General features: G+C 44.9%; 1 protein-coding gene across 1 annotated transcript; it reads right to left on the reverse strand.

Annotated features, from left to right (window-relative positions):
• Nucleotides 1-11,420: 11,420 nt before the first annotated feature.
• Nucleotides 11,421-17,955, reverse strand: T (T, brachyury homolog (mouse); the record flags this gene model as incomplete). The annotated part of the gene is made up of 7 exons (XM_010081373.1): nucleotides 11,421-11,688; nucleotides 13,335-13,467; nucleotides 15,077-15,253; nucleotides 16,199-16,260; nucleotides 16,349-16,410; nucleotides 17,122-17,256; nucleotides 17,821-17,955. Coding segments are annotated over 7 exons (972 nt in total), but the record flags the coding sequence as incomplete, so codon positions are not given.
• Between the last annotated feature and the right edge of the window lie 3 nt (nucleotides 17,956-17,958).

Consider the following 17,958-nt stretch of genomic DNA (forward strand, 5'->3'; position numbering starts at 1 on the left):
ACAGAAGCATCAGTTCCCCTATTCCTGAATTGCTCACAAACATCATCAAGACTTCCTGAGAGCCCTGACAAACATTCTCAGGGACAGGTAAGGAGTTAGAAAACTTCACTACAAGACAGAAGTTGTAGTTGCAATGACTCTTCTCTGCTGCTTCCTAGCCTCATGTCTCAGTGGAACAACTTTTGATGATATGGTGCATTTGCCTTTTGCAACAGGATTCCCATCTCCTGTCAGGCAACAAGAACAGCTGAGCTGGCTGAGGACCACTCCCTTCACCTCCATCATGCTATCCTCCCCATGCCTAGAAGTTTTATTATTTTTGGTTTAAACTTTTTTTTTAAATTTCCAAGATGCTTCTTTCCAAACTAGAAGAGCCTCTTGTGTAGCACTGAGGAGCCCCAGGGGGAAAGCCCTTGCCACTGTCAATGCCAGACTGGAGTCCCAGCCCCAAGGAGAGCTTCACCTCTCCCCTCCCATGGCTTTTTACAGTCCAGGCAGGTCAAGAGATATAAAAAGAAATGACATTTTAAGTGCACTTCATTTGAAAGAAAGATTAAACTAAATCTTGACAATTAACCAGTGCAAGATGTGCCGTGCTGTGCTGCGTTTATTGAATCCTACCCAGCAAAGTGCTACAGTCTGACCTTGGCTCAGCTCTGTCTTTAAAGGTCCAATCAAGAGAGATTTAAATGCTCAAGAAAAATAAACATAAATGCCGTTAAAGCAAAATTAGAAAGGGCAAGACTTTCAGCAAGGCAATCCTGGAAGCGCTGCCCTGGAGGCAGAGCAGCTGTACCAGTAACCAAGGGACGGAGTTGTAGGGGTTTATCATGTGTAAGGCAGCGAAGGCAGAGAACAGAGGGACCACGATGCAGGCAAGTCTGAAGTTACTATTGCAGCTGTCATATATGCATTTTTTGAACTAAGCTTTGCTTTGTTCTCCTCATTAAAATATCTGAAAACTTACACAGCATCATAAGGAACAGCAGTATTCCAGTTGCTATAGTACAACATATTAGCAACAGAAAAAAGTAACAAGTGACAGCCAAAACATGAAAGGCAGCTTTTAAAATTTTAGTTCTGCTCTATCAAATATAATGATTAGTTTCTTCTGCAGCAGCATTTAATCACAAAGCCACTTTGATGTTGATTCACCCAGCAGAGTTACATCCCAGAGAAGGTAAGCCCGGTGTGTTTTAATAATTAGTGCACAGAACACCCTTGCCTGGCAATTTATATCTGTTGTGGGCTGCGCCAAGCCTCGCATAATAATACTCTTGATCATTTTACGTGCTTATACGAGGGAAAAAGGAATCTGTCCACACGAGGGAGTCAGCAGACCAGCGATAAGGCAGTGCTGGGCTCTGTCAGAGGTGTCAACCAACAGCTGAGAGTTGCTCCTTCCCCCGTGCGCTCCTTTCCTCCTTCCCCTACAATGCAGCCTGGAAAGGGCCCTACAGGGGATGGAAGAAGGGCAGAAGGGGGTTAAAGGGAGAAAAAAGCCTTTTAAGGGAATAATGAAGTAGCCCATGAACTTGATTGCTTGCTTCAAACTTCAGAAACTGGGCAGAAACTGAGCAGGTGGAGACAAACCCAGCTCAGAACATCTGGTTATTTGTTAGATGCTGTTTTGGAGCATTTTATCTTGCAAAAGCAATTTTGATTATATTGATGAAAGTCAAAAAGAAGGTGTTTTAGCCATGGCTGGTGAAATTCATCTGCAGCAGTAGCCCAGAGAGGTCTGAGCACAGAAAGTGTCTGTGCTCCGTAGGCATGACCAGGGACACTTTATTAGCATTGCTTGATGCCTGGCAGGAGATGCTTTGTCACAAGCAACCTTCTTCATCTTGTTCTAGAAATAATGGTGACATTTTGATGGTCAGCTGAGGACCTTGACACCCCCTGGCAGCCAGCAAAACTCAGGCTTCCATGCCTGCAGGACCAGCTGTGCCACATCTGCAGCATGGACCAGGGGAGAGCCAGGGCAAGAGGCTGCATCCTGGCCATCCGCACAGGTGTGACAACCCAAGTTGGGGGGTCAGCTGCCACGCTCATTTCTGAGGCTTTGTCACACAGATGAGCAAAAACCCAACCACAGCCTCCTCGGAGGAGTGTGGTAGCCACTGACCTGTCAGCGCATCCCATATAGGATTTGCTCCCCAGCCCTGGGACGCAGCCAGACCTTTTCCTTCTCCTGGGCCAGGTTGTGCTCCCAAAGCAGGAGCCTTCAGCTGAGCACACCTGCATGCTTAGGGAGATGATCTCATTGGCAGCAGCACGCCATAACCCATCCCAGAGGAACACAGAAGAGGAAAAGCAGAGAAGAAGGCATCTGTCAGAGTCTTTGCGTTTATTTTAAAAATAAAGACAGTGGTGTGCAATCTTTTCCTGCGCTAATTTAAGAAATTCAAGCTTCAGGAGGAAAAAATGCACATTTCAGTGATAAATCTCAATCCTTATGTTAACGTGGGCCACCACAACAACATGAAGAGTTGAAATAAAACTGGGGAGGAGCAAAACCATTTGCTATCAGGTCTGTCAGAGCAAATTAGACTGTACTGGCAGCCTTCCCGAGCATGGAGTTTGTGCAGACCATCAGCCAGGCTTCACTAGGGCAAGAAAGGTGCACCCCAGAACTTGGGTATCTGCTGAAACCAGCTTCTGAAGCTCTCAATGAACTGCAGCTGAAGTTCACCTTCTTTAATTACCTAGCAGCAGAAATTCAGCAAAAAAAAGAAAGGAGTTCCTTAAACTGTCAAATCAGCAGGCAGAGGGAATGCTGTCATCTGTTCACTAGCAAAAAAAAAAAAAGGCAAGTCAAAATTAAAAGTTAGTTCTGTTTGCTGTCACCCGTCAGTTTAAAAATACAAATTTAGTTTTCCAACAGGCAATTTTTCAAGGAGTGTTTAATCTCTACCATTTTTTGGCAGTCAGCTTATTTGCAGAATTCCCTGGCATTCCCTGACAACGGCTCCGCAGTTCTCAGAAACTCATGCTTTCAAGATGAGCACCATTCCTCACCTACATAGAAAAACTTGCTTGTGAGTTAAAAAAAAATACGCAGAGGAGAGACTGCTGCATGTCCAGCTGCTAAAATTCATCTGTCTTTACTCATTCTGGAACAGAAGGTGTCACTAGCCTTATATGCAAGTTAGCGTCCAGTTGCTGGGTATTTTTAGTGCACTAGGAAATAACCTTAGCTTAGGGTAGTCTCTTGCTCTCATTAATTTTGTGTTAACATCTGCACCGTGAAAACCCTGGTGGCACTGTGTCAATGCTCTTTATGCACTGTAGAAGATATCACTGCACTCACTACAAATCATACACTCAGAAATAAGAAAATCTCTGTAAATAAAAGATGGCAAAGTTACAGGACTCATTTTCTTAAGTTTCCTGCCCAAGTGCTCCCCTTCCACCTACACGTCTCACCCTGAGCCTGGATTTCCCCCTTCCTCTGCACAATCCCCAGGCTCCAGCTCTGCAAGCATCCCGGCAGCAGCTCAAGCACCACCACCAAAAGGTGACAGATTCTCTGGCTGCCAAGGGCATCAGAAAAGTGTGCATCCAGCCTATGACTATTTTTCAGGGGTTTTTTGGGTGGGGTGTTTTGGGGGTTTTTTTTGAGAGTTGCATGTGTCCAAACCAAAGGAGCAGGAAGAAGCTGGAACTTTCCACTCCCCACCCTGATGGCAAGACTGCATTGTGTTTTATAGAGACAAAAACTGACTACAGGAAATGCACAATCCTACTGCTGGGGCGAGTGGAAATTTCTGACTTTTCCCTCCTACCCACCCTGATCAACATCTGTCTGGGCAAAGAAGTGGCAGATGATGGAAACTCATATGAGCCATCCATATATTAGTAAGAGAGGGGTAACCAGAACACATAGCTATCCCAGATTACAAATATTACAATTGTGGCTCACACACATCATCCACCTTTAGGCAGAAGTTCAGGCACAGAACACACAGTGGGGGACACTGCTTCTAGTGTATTAGAACAGAAGTTTTCATGTGGGAAGTTCTCAGAATGATTAAAGTTTCACAATTACTATTGCTAATGGTGTATGAAGGATGGCAAAACACATCAAGAATTAAGTCACACACAGTGCCCAGAACCCAACTCAATAAGCCAAAACCTTTTGCCGATGGTTGTCCAGGGTGACTAGTGGCAGCCACCTCAAATCTAAAATAACATGAAATTCATGGAGTCGAGCCAAAGCTAAGACAAGCTACCAGCCAATTTCAGCTTCTCCCAGAGAAACCTCCTTTTCTGGTAGGCATCAGAGTCTTCTGACACTGAGAAAGGTTTGTCTTTTTGAAGACAGGCAGAGCCTCCAGGTCCCAACAACCAAACAGTTTCCCTTCCCTGGGGATGCCCCTTTGTCCCTGGTGCCAGCGGGTCAGGCAGCAGCCAGCCTCACCCCTGCCTCCCTGTTACCAGGAAAGGCAGAAGAAGGAGCATCTTCTCCACCCCAAAGAGGTGCTTGCAGCAAGGCTCATGGAGGCTCTACCTTTTCCAGACCACAAACTTCTTGACAGAAACAATCATTAGCGAAGCACATTAATGAGCATCAAGACCACACTGCAGCAAGCTGCTCCTCTGAAGGCTGAGCCACAGGGCAGTCCCCAGGACCAAGCTACAGGCTCTCTGGGCCACCCCATCACAGGAGCATGGCCAAACAGCAGCTCTGTCCCAAGAGAATATAGTGAAAAAGACCTCAGCAACCCATTCCTCCCAACACCATCAGTCCCACAGCATCACCCCAGCCCAGGAGTTCCTTCACACCTACCTGTAAGCTCCAGCCTGGCTGCTCCTCAGATAAAGAAACTCATAAGAGCACATCCCAAATATATCTGCATTTCCCTCCCTTCCCCACTAGTGAATCAGCCTCCCGTGCAATCAGCCAGCCCCGCCTGCTCCAAAAGCCCTACCTGTGCCCACCCAAACTGGTTTCGCCTGCCTGCTCTCCCCTCTCCAGGCCAGTTCCGTGGCCCCAGTGCATCCCAGTTTCTGCATGAGACCTTTCCTAGTGAATCACATGTTGTCCAGCTTGCACACCAGTCCCTGCATGAATAGTAAGAGATCCTAAATCACAAAGATGAGCAAATGGGGAGATCTTGTTCATGAGCTCCTAAATGTTCAGTTTCCTTTCTGGGTGTCCCATTAGGCTTCTCCAGGCTTTTCCCCATTCAGCAAGTAGAATTTTCCAGGCTGAAAATAAACCACATACCTCTCCCCATACTGACGTACGTGTCTTGCGCCTTGAATGAGAGCCCAAAGAGGAGTCACTTGATGATGTTCAGAGAACTTAAGTGCTGCAAACCGATGAACTCCATCTTGCTTCAGCCTCTGCCAAGGGCAAGGACCAGAGAAGCCCACCACCCACGTACACGGAGAGAAGAGAGAGAGGAGTGGGTTGCTCTGCCATTAGAGCATGATGGAAATTAAGGATAATACAGAGTTTCTTTTCACAAGCATTCGTTAGCCCGCTTCTTTTCTCAGCAAGGGGGAGCAGGTTCTAGAATTTTGGAGCCTGAAATCATGACCCAGCAGCAAACTTTTATTCCTCAGCTCAATCCTGGTGTTGCACGCTGAGCAAACAGCAGATGTTGGAGGTGTGTTTTGCAAGGTGGAGGAAAGAAGCTGCTTGAGCAAGGCCAAGATGTGGTGAGAGACAACCACGTGTGCCAGACTTTGGGAGGTTCATCTTCCAGAACAAATGGCTTGGCTGCAAACTTTGAAAGAAAGTTTGATTAAGGATAGAGGTGGAAATGGAAGCTAGTACGGCCGTGGGTTTATTGTCATCTGGCCTTAGTCAAAGCACTGAGACATCACATCTCCTCTCCAGCCCTCTGAACCTCCCGTGAACCTCTCCACTGACTGGGCCAGGGACAATCTGCAGAGATTTAGAGGTGGGGGCTCATAAAAATGCACCTCTGCCCCAGCACCATTTCTCCCTGCTAGCCCTGGCCCTTGCAGGTCACCACCAGTGGGGCAGCCACTGTCCCCAGCTGAGAGGGCTGAGACCATTCTCTTAAATCACAAATGGAGATTAGCAAGTGAATTTTAGACTAGGTAAGGGTGTAGCTATGGAGAAGGGCCAGGTTAGAGAAAGGCTGCTGGCAGAGGACTTGGACCAGTGTTGGTTTAGCATTTGCATTAATGACTTTTGGTCCAAAAATGAAGAGGTCATTGTCAAAATCTGCTGGAGATGTGAGGCTGAGAGATGTCATTAATGCAGAGCAAAATGGAGATATACCTCACAGAACAAACTAGACAACTGGGGAGCAATGGGAGGGGAATAAATGGGACAAGGGCAAAGTCACACTCAAGAGGCTAATAATAATTTCGGCCAAAATGGATGGGAGTTCATCAAAAAAATAACTAAAGAAGGACTTGGATCACCATGACCAGTCAATCACTGATGTAACTCTAGATAGTGAAAATGTGGTTTTCAAATCTATCAAAATGGCTAGTTTCAGTGCAGATAGGGAAGCAGCACACCGTCACACAGGCTTTCCTGCAAGCCTGTGCGTTATATCACATATACTCATGCTCCCCCTTTCATCGGGCTGTACAGGCACAGAGGGCCAACAGGAGAGGGAAAGCTGCCCGAGTGGGCTTTAATAACCCATCCAAAGAGAAGCAGAGCAACCGCTGCCCAGCAATACATGTCAGCTTAAACACTGCCAAGGGAGAAGATCTGTTTAAGCTGGGAACAGGTTTTGGCTCAAGAACAGCTAGTCATGAGATGATTATAGATAAATTTCAGCAGGCAATTGAAAGCTGGTTTAGAAGCACTGAGAAGCAAGGCGATTGCGACAGCCTCCCAACCAAAGCAGCAGCACCACTTGCCACAGGCACAGAAACACACTCAGAAACCTCCCCAAAATCTTACCCACTGGTCTTGAGACAAATCCCAGTGCCCTCGTACAAGGTCCTGGTGAGGGGATTACCTGTAGTTAGGGACATGGATTCAGGAGGCCCCTCCCAACTCCCTGTGATCCGAGTCTGGTAATTGCATATCACGGAGGAATTATTGGCATTGATGGACTGACTGAGGGGAGAAAAAGCCTTGGCTGGCTTGAAATTGGGATTCAGTGACCAATGTGACCATGCGGGGTGATAGGCAATGTATATATAGGCAATGTACGGAAGGCCCAATGCACTGCTGTTTGCTCCACACCAACTCAGGACTGGACCAGCCAGCATCCACCTCTGGGAAACTGCCGCTGGGCTTCAGCACCCACCCTGTCCCTGTTGGCAGTGTAGACACACTTGAGACATGATAAACATGAGCCAGCACCCGGGCTAGCAAAGACTCCATGTGCGTAGGGATACTTTGCTGTAGTTCCCAGGAATAAAACGAGCAGTGTCAGCTTGGGAGATCAAGGGATGCAGGTGAATACAAAGGACAGAAGGACAAATTTTGTGAGTGGAAAAGCACCAGTGGCTCCAGGAGGAGATCCCTGAAAAGCCCTGATGTTTTGCTGTTTGCAAAAGCAACTGCTCTAGCCAGCCATATAAGCTTGGGCTTTAAAGCCCAGGATGTCCAGATCCTTGATATCACAGGGGTGTGTGCAGTGGGAGAACCTGGGTTTGGGTTTATTATTTTCTTCTCAATGAATTTTTAACATTGTCAGAAATAAAGGCATCTGTAGGATGTTGTTAGACCCTATGACAAATACTGGAACTGCAAGATACATCACTGTGGCTGGCTCCCTCGTTTGCTTTATCTCATTTTCCAAAGGTACAGAAATCCAGGAGCAGCTAAAGCCAGGCTTTCTGAAGAGGAAATTATTTTCTCCACAGATCTAAGCCACTGGAATCGGTCTGTGTGTGATGTAAAAGACATACATGTTTCTGCTTATTGTCTTCCTTACGCTTGCCTAAAAATATGTGTGGGAGCTTTATTTTTTTACTTTTTTATTTTAGTTACTTTTTATTTTAATTACTTTTTTTCTGCTTGGACTACTGGTATCAGCGATGCAGTGCCTTAATGTGCTTTATCTCAACTCGCAAATCTGATTGACATCTGTGGGGCAGAGTCAGGCTGGAGACAAGTGTGGGAATACCCAGTCTCACATTTTACTCCTGCGTGGGACTGAGTAATCACATGGCTTTTGCAGACAGAGCAAGACATTTCTGTGCAATAGGGCTGAGGGGTCTATACAGATTTTTTCAGCCAGCAACTAGTCCTTACCCAGAGGAAAATAACGAAAGGAAAGGAGCTGGTGCAGGGAAACCGCAGAGCCCCGCTCGCTGCTGGGTCGAGCGAGGCGAGCTGTCTCACACCAGCCTTCCTCAGCGTTTGGAAATGTCGGATACGTTTGTGCCACTGCCTCGCCTCCGCCACCAGCCCCAGGGTGCACCAGCAGCCGAAAGTGGCAGGTGGCTGCGGAGGCGAGGCGAGCCCATGGGTGAGAAAAGCCTCTCCAGATGAGTCACACTGAATTCAGCTTGAGCAGCTGTGGGGTCATCTGGGTCCGACTGCACAGCTCCTCCAGCATCTACAGCCCCAACGGCACTTGTAAGGCGAGTTGGAGGTGCCTTTGATGGCTGCTTGGCCACGCAAACCCAGGAGGAGAAAAAGCAGAGTTCAGGAAGAAGATGGTGGCAGAGCAGGTGTGAAAAAATAGATGCTGAAATGCTCTGTCTGCTTCAAAGCAGTGTGCAATTTGCGTTCAATGGCATGAAAGGTTTTGGTTTCTTTAGAGGAGAGCATGGGACAGAAAAAAAAAAAAAAACCCCAAAACAAAAAAAAAAAAAAAAAAGCCAAAAAAAGAGATTAGGTAACATCCATCTGATACCAGCGTTGAGCTGCCTGGAGATGTGCAAAGCTGAATCTTTTGATGGCAATTAATTTATTTTAATGGTAATCTGCTTTTGGCTCAAGACCTAAACCAAGAACGGAAGTACCGACCAGCAGAGAAGGTGCCCGCGTGGCGTTGCCGAGGTTGCTCGCCAGGCAGAACAGTTCTCTCACACTACGAACCAAACTCTTTCAGGACCCAGAGCTCAGCTCCCAGCTTAGCATCACGCAGTCTTCCAGCCACGTGCGCAGGGGCTGTAGTGCCACCTCAGCCTACAACACAGGCTCCTTCAGGAGCTGAGTGTACCGAGGAGCCGTTAGGCATTTATTACTGGGCACGGGTATTCAGAAACACTCTTGAAAAATCTTGTCGTAGAGGCAGAACACAGCACCTGCCGGGCTTTACCCCCCAATTTACCCTACAAATTGGTCACTGGGGGAAAAGAGCTTTCACCCAACACCAGTTGCAACCACCACCCCAAGCACCAGGCAGTCAGGGATTTACCAAAAGGAGGGAGAAACAAGAGGTGAGGATAATGTAGCATTTCAAGAGATCTTTTTTAAGGTCTTGATGACTAAATAATCATTAATTTGGTTATGAAGAACTCTCTGACCCTTCGCCCACAGGCCCCTGTGCGGCAGGAACCATTTGTGAAACTGCACCATGGAAGGTCAACGTATTGTAGGTTCGATATGGCTGATAGGCATTTATTTCACCTTTCCCGCTGCCCCCCACAAACTGGAAATTAAGCACTGAGTTTATTTAAGAATCTTTACTCTTTTTTTTTTTTTCCAATTTAAATTATACTTACGAAATACAAGTAAAAAAGAAAAAAAAAAAAAAACACCTCACAATGAAATATGTTGCTACCTCCTACAAAATAGTCTAAATAATAATGCACTTACATCATTTACACAATTTACTTCCACAATAAAATAGGAGCGCTTAGACCAATATTTACATATCGACAGAACACGGTCGTGCAGCCATCTGCTTCTGGTGCTGCCTCCTGCTCAAGCACTCCGGGAGACCGCAGCCTGCAGTTGCACACAAATCCTTCTGCAGGGACAAAGCCCTGCCAAAGTCTTTCCAGGTGCAGGGACCTGCCCATGGGGTGCCCAAGAGACCAAAATGGTGGCAAACATTTGCTTTTTTGTCTTGAAGCTGCCACTGTAGCACACATCGATGCGCTATTTAAGGAATTCCCTGATGCAGAATTTTGCTTCGCTATATTAGGCACTTCATTATAAAAGTTATTTATTATGGCTTATGTAAAACAATTCACTTTCCTCGGGATATGTACTTGCCAGAGTCAGTGGGAGAAAGAAACATGTCCAAGGGCACACTTTGAGCCAAAGTTTTTGGGTTAGCCTGCGTTAGAAATATAGATCACATTATTTAATGTCAGTCCTGAAGGAAGTACTTTATCCGGACCTGATCCTTCCAGCAAGCCAAGCAGTCAGTGTATTTTAAAGTCTGTATATCTGCACTCTTCCCCCAAACTATTGGTAACTAGAGCTTTCCCCTCTTACAATAATTTAACTACTTACATCCGTGCTGTTCAATGTGCCATTGGGTGACATATCCCACATATGATTGTCTTAAAAGAGTATACAGTAGCTTGAGGGATTATTTACATCTCTTAACATGTAGAAAATAAAGTTGTAATTTACCAAATAATAAATATAGGTCAACAGAGTACAATATTGAAATAAAATAAATTAGAATGATTCTCCAGGTATCGAATTCCCTCCCTTAAGGCTTTTGCCAGAGACCATTTAAAAAAAAAAACAAAGAGATGTTTTTCAATGGCTTGAAAAGGTTTTGGATGGGGCTCCTTGTTAGACACTGGCTGTTCAAAATGAGATGTTTAGCTAAGCTGACAGGTATTTGAGATCTATATGACCTCTAAAAGGAGTCTTTGGGGTAAAACAATTTAGACCAAACGTTAATACTGTGTTTATTAGGAAGGATATCATTCTTGCAGATTGTCTCGACATTAATTCAGCAGCAAGGAAATAAGCATACAGATAAGAACACAACGTATTTGTGAGGCAAATACGTGTTAGTGCACATGAGTTTTCCAAAATCTTCAGTCCTCAGCTACATTTGTGCATATTTCAGAATGCTTCTAACTAGACCATTAATAAAAGTCTTCTCATGACTATAGCTAAAGTTTGCCATAAAAAAACCAACACAAAACAAAACTAAACTGAAAACCAATAAGGAGTAACTTACTCAAGAAAGTTGTCCAGATAAGAACAATGCCAAACTTCAGGTCCAAATATATCAGAACACTGAGAAATTTGGAATCTAAGTCAAAGTTTTAAAACTTAGGTCTATCAAACTTAAAAAAAATAAAAAAAAAATATTAAAAGCAGTGAATCTGCTCTCAGAATTGCACGCTCACCAGGTTTGTAAACTCTACATGAATTCAGCGATGCACTGGTCACTGTAAGAGGTATGATGTAGATGCTCTACGCAAGGCAGTGCAGGTGATTGGACTGAAATTTGCTTCATGTCACCTTTTTCTCTTCCTTGAGGATTAAGCATTTAAAGTAATTCAGTAGCTAAAAAGTCTGTCTTAGAGGAAAAGGCCTGGGTTTACATGGAAGGGGGGGTGACGGGCGTCCAGGTGGATGCTAGCCTGGCGTGTGCGGAGGCATCGTACTGGCTGTCGGGCAGGTCGGTGGGTGCCCCGCCGTCGTACAGGGGGGATGCGGAGGATGCGGCAGTGACGGGGTGCGGAAGGGCGGTGTAGTGCGCTGGGGAGCCGCGTAAAAACTGGGAGGTGAGGCCGTTGGACATCCCGCTCGACTGGGACACCGACGTGATGCTGCTGTTACTCACAGACCATAAGTTAGGATACTGACTGAAAGAGGGAAAGGGATAAATAAAAGAGGTTATGAGTGACTCTGGTGCCTGCTGGCAGTTCTCAGGTCTCAACACAGCTCCCAAGCTGGGTGCATTTGCTGGAGACAGTGAATTTCTTTAGGAAGGTCCCAGCAGGGTAGGAAGGACCCTCAGGCAGGAGTCATATGAATGGCACCCCACTAATCAATCAGGTTCGAGCCCTGGGTATGCTAGCAAACCTGAGGAAGCTAAGCCAAGCTGAGGAGTGAACAGGCTGGCCTGAAAAATGCCGAGGGACAGATGCCTCCAGGCAGCAGTTCATCCTCTCGTGTTAGGTGGGGAAGAGCTAGATCCGTGGCTGGAGATTGCACAGATACTACTGAAAGGGCTGCTTAAAAGGAAAAAAAAAAAAAAAAGCCTTGTCAGGACACTACAGCCTCCACTCTCTCTCTCCTCTGGGGACATGTAAACATACATAGGAATCAAAAGAAGAGAGGTGCTTGAAGAGAAACACCATGAGAAAAAGCTGAGTCCTGCTGTGTAGTACTACAGGGCGCTTTCTACCTGTTGATCCCAAGCAGTTTAACAAAAAAGATAAATATTATTCTTACTTTACAGAGAGGGGTTTAGACAAAAGGGGTGGCAGAAATGCCTTCCTTATGGTCCCACAGTTCCAGTTCTATTGGTTTTATCCACTGGACAATTCAGTGCAGTAACTGAAACCCAGTGGACTTTGCAACTTTCCAAATATGTATCCTGGGGGTCAGACATAGCAAGCAGTACTAGGCGGACTCGATTAACATACGTTCAGGTCTAGAACTTATGTTCAGTAGTACAGCTATCATATATTGGGTAGTACACACTCTGATTAACAGCTGAGTGTCCATGTGCGTGGTTCAAATAAAAATGCTTTTCACAAACAGAGTGGTGGGTCTGAATTGCCGAGGAAGGTGCCCAAACCTCCTCCCTCTGTGTTTAATAGCAAAGATTTTACCACCTTATCTATATTTCTTTGAATTTTCAAGTTTAGCTCCAAGGGGCTGCCTGTAAGCTAGATCTCTGCTAAAGGACCCAAAAGCTTAATTTAGATACTACCTACAAAGAGGAGAAGAGAAACCTTGATATGATCACAAAATAGCAAAGGTTTTCACCCAGTGTATAATCCCATACTGTGCTGGCTTCTGTGGCAACGCACAAGTAAAGAATTATTGCCCCAGCTGCTTGCTCCTTCTCCACACTGCAGTTCACTGCCCCTTGGTTTGTGGCAGAACAAGTGTTTGTAGAGATGGATGGGAAAGCAGTGACTGGCTAAAATGAAACAGATGAAAAGTAAACTTTTTAAACACCATTTTGCTTAGAAGAGATAAGATGTCAAAGAGCATCCTCAAATTCAATGGATGTTTGTCCAAGTGATTTGCTACCTTTAATCTGTCAAATATTGCTGTCACAAGTATGACATTTCCAAAAAAAAAAATTTTTTTTTAATTTCATCTGTTTCTTCAATCTGTTTTCCTTGGGAATAGTCCTTCTCAGTGCCTCCCTAAGTAGCTAATGATTCACAGGGGGCCACAGGGATTTCTAACGTGCTGGTGACTCTTTACCTCCTTTTTCAGGTTTCCCTTCCCAGAAAGTATCAATACACGGATTTGAGGGATGGACTCCTACCTGGAGCTGGTAGCTGTGCCAGCGCTGTGACTCATGGGCAGCATCGTTGTGTGTGTGGGAACTCCTAGAGAAGACCAGTTGTCGTGGGACGGCAGCATGGAAAGGCAGGCAGAGGAGTTATCACCATAGGCTGCTGAGAAAACAAGCAAGCGCCTCAACACACTGGAATCAGACCAAGGAAGTCTCTTCTGTTCAAATGCAATGAATAGCTTTAAACCACCCTCTCCCATTCCTTGCAAAAATAAAAAACCAAACTACATAGACACAAAGAAAAATGAAGTCAGCTACCAGCAGGGTGAAGCTTACACGCTCACTGGCGTTACCCCTGCTGATGTGTTGTTTTGCTCATCTTACAACTGCAAAGTCTTATTTCTATGAAGGGTCTCTGGCCAAAAAGCTGTCTTCAAACCACCTGCTCATTCAGCCCCTGCTTCCTTCTTCAGTCAGTGGGAAGAGGTGGGCTCCTGACTTACACTGTCCAAATCACTCTTCCAGGGCACCTTCTTCATCTCCATCACCTCCATGATGCCTGGCAGCCGTGGGAAACAAGCCACAAGCCGGATCACACATCCCAGTTTTGAGTTGTCAGGAGCTCTGAAGTCTGCCTTAGGCACTAAACTGCTCAGCTTGTGACCAAAACTGGATGGCCAACATGGAAGAGACACTGGGAAGCTGCAACGGGAATCCCGTACAGCCAGCCATGGCCAGAAAGAAGCTGCTGTGGCAGCTGGATAAGGGAAGAAGGAATTCCTTGCTGAGGACTGGGGAACAAGGAGGAACGCCGGAGTTGTTTTGTTCTTTTATTCTGTTTCAAGTCACAAAACTTGCATAAAATTTCCAAGATGCAAGAAAAATCCATAGAAAGCTAGATTTCCACTTTAAAGTGAACTACAAAGCCCCCCAGGCTGCATCTGGAAGCCCATGTATTTCTTCACAATTCAAAATATTTTTTTTTTAAGTGGGAACTTTCAATATCCATATGGGCTGAAGGACAAAAATTGATAAGAGGCCTTTGCTAGAAAAATTTAAAAAAAAATAACAACAAAAAAATCTTTGTTAAAATGCCCCAAGAGGCCTTTGCTAGAAAAATTAAAAAAAAAAAACAACAAAAAAATCTTTGTTAAAATGCCCTTCTCTCCCTTAAGTACCTATTTGGCTGTTTCTGAGCACAACTTTTAAATAATTCTGTAGCTTACTCAGCTGCATATTGTTTCTGTCTATCCAGTTGTGACACACTCATTGAGAAGAGCCTGATGTTAACTACACCAATGTTAACTACAGCAACAGGCAAGTAAAACTGACACAACTGGGCCCTCAAGTGATTATGTGTTAATAACAAGTGACACTATTAACAGAACCGGATATATGCTTCTTCATTTCATTGTATGACCTGTAACTAATTATTAAGATTCTCACTTTCAAACTTAACCTAAAAAAGAAGTCAAAGTAAATTTAAGCTCCCTGGTTACAGTAATTGAAAAGCACAAAACAAAGCCAGCACAATATAATCCAATGAGTTAACAGGGGACAGTTCTACACCCTCGGTTTCTCCATCGTAAAGAGAGCGGGGACACATCCTCATCATCCCTATTTCTTCACCCAGCTGGTCCCAAGCCCTCCGCACAAACTGAACTAGATAGCAGCCTTCATTTCTGTAGCATCACTCGAGATGCCCACTGCCCAGAGCTCGCATCCCTCAGCTCATTTCCCATCTTTTCCCAGAGCTACAACGTCAGACTTACTTGGCGAGTTGTTTCTATGGGTGTAAGGGTTGGGGTAGGGGGCAGGACGGTGGTTCCTCAGCGATGAGTACCTTTCACAGCTGTGAGCAGGGGAGAGCGGCAGGGGGGCTCCGAACTGAGGGTGAGGATTGGCAGGTGGGCACAGAGTCCCAGTCCCGGGAATAAGCCAACTACCTACTGTGGGGAAGCGAGAGGTTTGTGAGATGGGTACGTGATGCAGCCAGGCAGGGAAGGAATCACAGAGCAACAAGATAAATAATCGATCAGGGAGGAAATGCACACACGGGACGGGAAACAAGAGTTTCAACGTGCCTGAAAAGATCTGGATCTTTACAACTTTTTTAAACAATCTTATGAAAAGTTAGAAAACAGCTTATAAAAGCCCTGTGTCAAGCTGACAATGTTTAAATTACCATTTAATTAGAACCACAGTAAGGGAACACTGAAATCGTTAAACCCGCCCTTATGTAGGAAGTGTGTGCTCAGTAATGTTTGGTGCAATTTTCAGTTTTAAATTGCTCTTTGGGGGGGCTCAGGTTATAGCCAAGCTCTGAGGTTTTTCAGATTGCCAAGACCTCCTCTTAAAAATGAAGTCATTTCACCGAAACAAAGTAATTCCTACTACAACTCAACTCCCCCCTTTATAGGCTGCAGGCAATTTTTGGCAATAAACCTTTAAAAAGGAAATAATTAAAACACTCATGCTTTTTATTAATCTGAAAAAAAAATAAAATTTCTAAAGCAAATTCCCCTGATTTTCTTAAAGTACTTAAAATATTAGTACAATTTCAATAATTTTCTGCTGTATTTTGAAATAAGCTTTTGCCTCTATATGCATATTGCTGTCCTTACATACTAAGCAGCTGTCTTTTTGGACATGAAAGTAACTGCAAATTCTGTTAAAAAAATTTGAATGTAATGCTGATGTCTTAACCACGCACACATAGTATTTATACAAACATAAATCTGCACGAACTACAATCGTAAGGCTCAGTAATATTATTCTCCCTATGAACTAACAAGCCAGCCAGCAGACACCACTCTTGAAGTTTTGCTTAACTTAACAGATGAGACGGAAGAAATCGGAGTTATGTTCATGATGCAGAATGAAAGGAAACATACACTGCGAATACCCAGACTGCTGGTTGTCTCCCACTTCCTCCATCATGTCCTTATGATCACTTCTGTAAAAGAAACCGTGTTGTTTTAGTTAAGAATATGCTTTTACCAATCTATGTAAAAAATCCACACTTTAGAATTAAGAGCTCTCACCTTTCTTTTGCATCAAGGAACGCCTTTGCAAATGGATTGTATTTAATTTTTAAAGCTGTGATCTAAAAACAAAACCAAATATTTTATTTGCAAGTATCACCATTCCTTATCATACAGATACTAGGATTTGAATTAGGACTATCCATTGAAGTTAGTGAAATTATGGATTTGTTAATAATACCAAGCTACGAGCATCAATTAAACAGCCCCTAAGGTCTGAAGTATTAGCAGAGGGCTAGAAATTAGTCCCTCTGCCAAATTCTAAGGGATTGAATTGCCTGGGTTTATTGATCAACTAAGAAAGGTAGAAAACTAAAGAGTTATAAAAAGCTTCACATTTTAAGCCAGAGCAGAATGGGCATCCAAAAAATCTCAGAAAGACTGGTAATTTAGAGAGTCACTGAACAGAGACATGCATTCTGGCTATCAGAGAAAGGCAGTTTGGCAAAGGGCACATCCAGTTACCTCACTGTGTGTCTGAAAATGACAACTGTATTTCTTACCAGCCTCGTGTGCCCCAGAGAATCTTTTAAGAATTACTCTCCTGCAATGAATTTGCAGTACATATTGACCCAAACAGTGATCCGCGCTCTATGTTATTATACATTCATAGGGCTTTTACATAGAATCATTTCATTTTTACATTTAACTTCAAAGCAAGAACAGAAAGAACTTTTCAATGTGATAAGAGACCCATCATTTTGTTCTGTAACATCCACTTTGCCACCTGAAACCTTCTGGTCCTTGCACCGGTTCTTCCCCGCTGTGCGTACCTCCTCGTTCTGGTAGGCCGTCACGGCTATAAACTGGGTCTCTGGGAAGGAATGGCTAGTGATCATCCGCTGGGGGCCACCCACTCGCACTATGTGAATCCTTGGCTCATACTTGTGCAGGGAGTTCAGCATGATCTGTGAGCAAAAGGATGGAGAGGTAAGCAGTGACAGAGTCCCTCAGGTGTTGGAGTAACTAATGATCCGTCTTTCCAGCAGAGGAGAAAGAAGCAACAGGTACTGACAAACCCTAAAACTGAAGATGGAAGAGAAAGAAAGGAACACCGCAGTCAGGCACCCCAAGTTTTTGCCTAGTTATCCTCATCTCTGTTACTTGACAGGGCAGCTCGCACAGTCACAAATGCTTGGTGATAAGTAGCCAGAAAGACACATCAGCTATACCATTGGCATTATCAGACATCCAGACCAGAAAGACATTAAGTAAAAGAAAGTTTATTTAATCCTTGACTGAAAGACCAGCTCTGCTGGAAAAAAAAAAATGCAGCTCTTAGGAGGGGCCGAGAGGAGAAAAAAAGCACAACTGACCCCAGGCCAGCAGGTTTGATACCAGCAATATAAAATTGAGCATTGAGAGGGCATGAGCCCACCAGACCCCCACAGGATGGGTTGGGACGGGAGGGTCCAGCAGGGTGAGGGCGGGCCGGTTCTGGTGCCGATGCAGGTCCCGTTGCTGGTGCTTACCTGTCCGCCGCCATTGAGCTTGTTGGTGAGTTTGACTTTGCTGAAGGAGACAGGTGCCTTCATCCAGTGTGCCCCAAAGTTGGGGGAGTCAGGGTGGATGTAGACACAGCTGGGGGCCTGCGGCTCGGGCTTCCCCCC

Source organism: Pterocles gutturalis, unplaced genomic scaffold, assembly GCF_000699245.1.
Source record: "Pterocles gutturalis isolate BGI_N339 unplaced genomic scaffold, ASM69924v1 scaffold20124, whole genome shotgun sequence".
Taxonomy (NCBI): Eukaryota; Metazoa; Chordata; class Aves; order Pterocliformes; family Pteroclidae; genus Pterocles; species Pterocles gutturalis.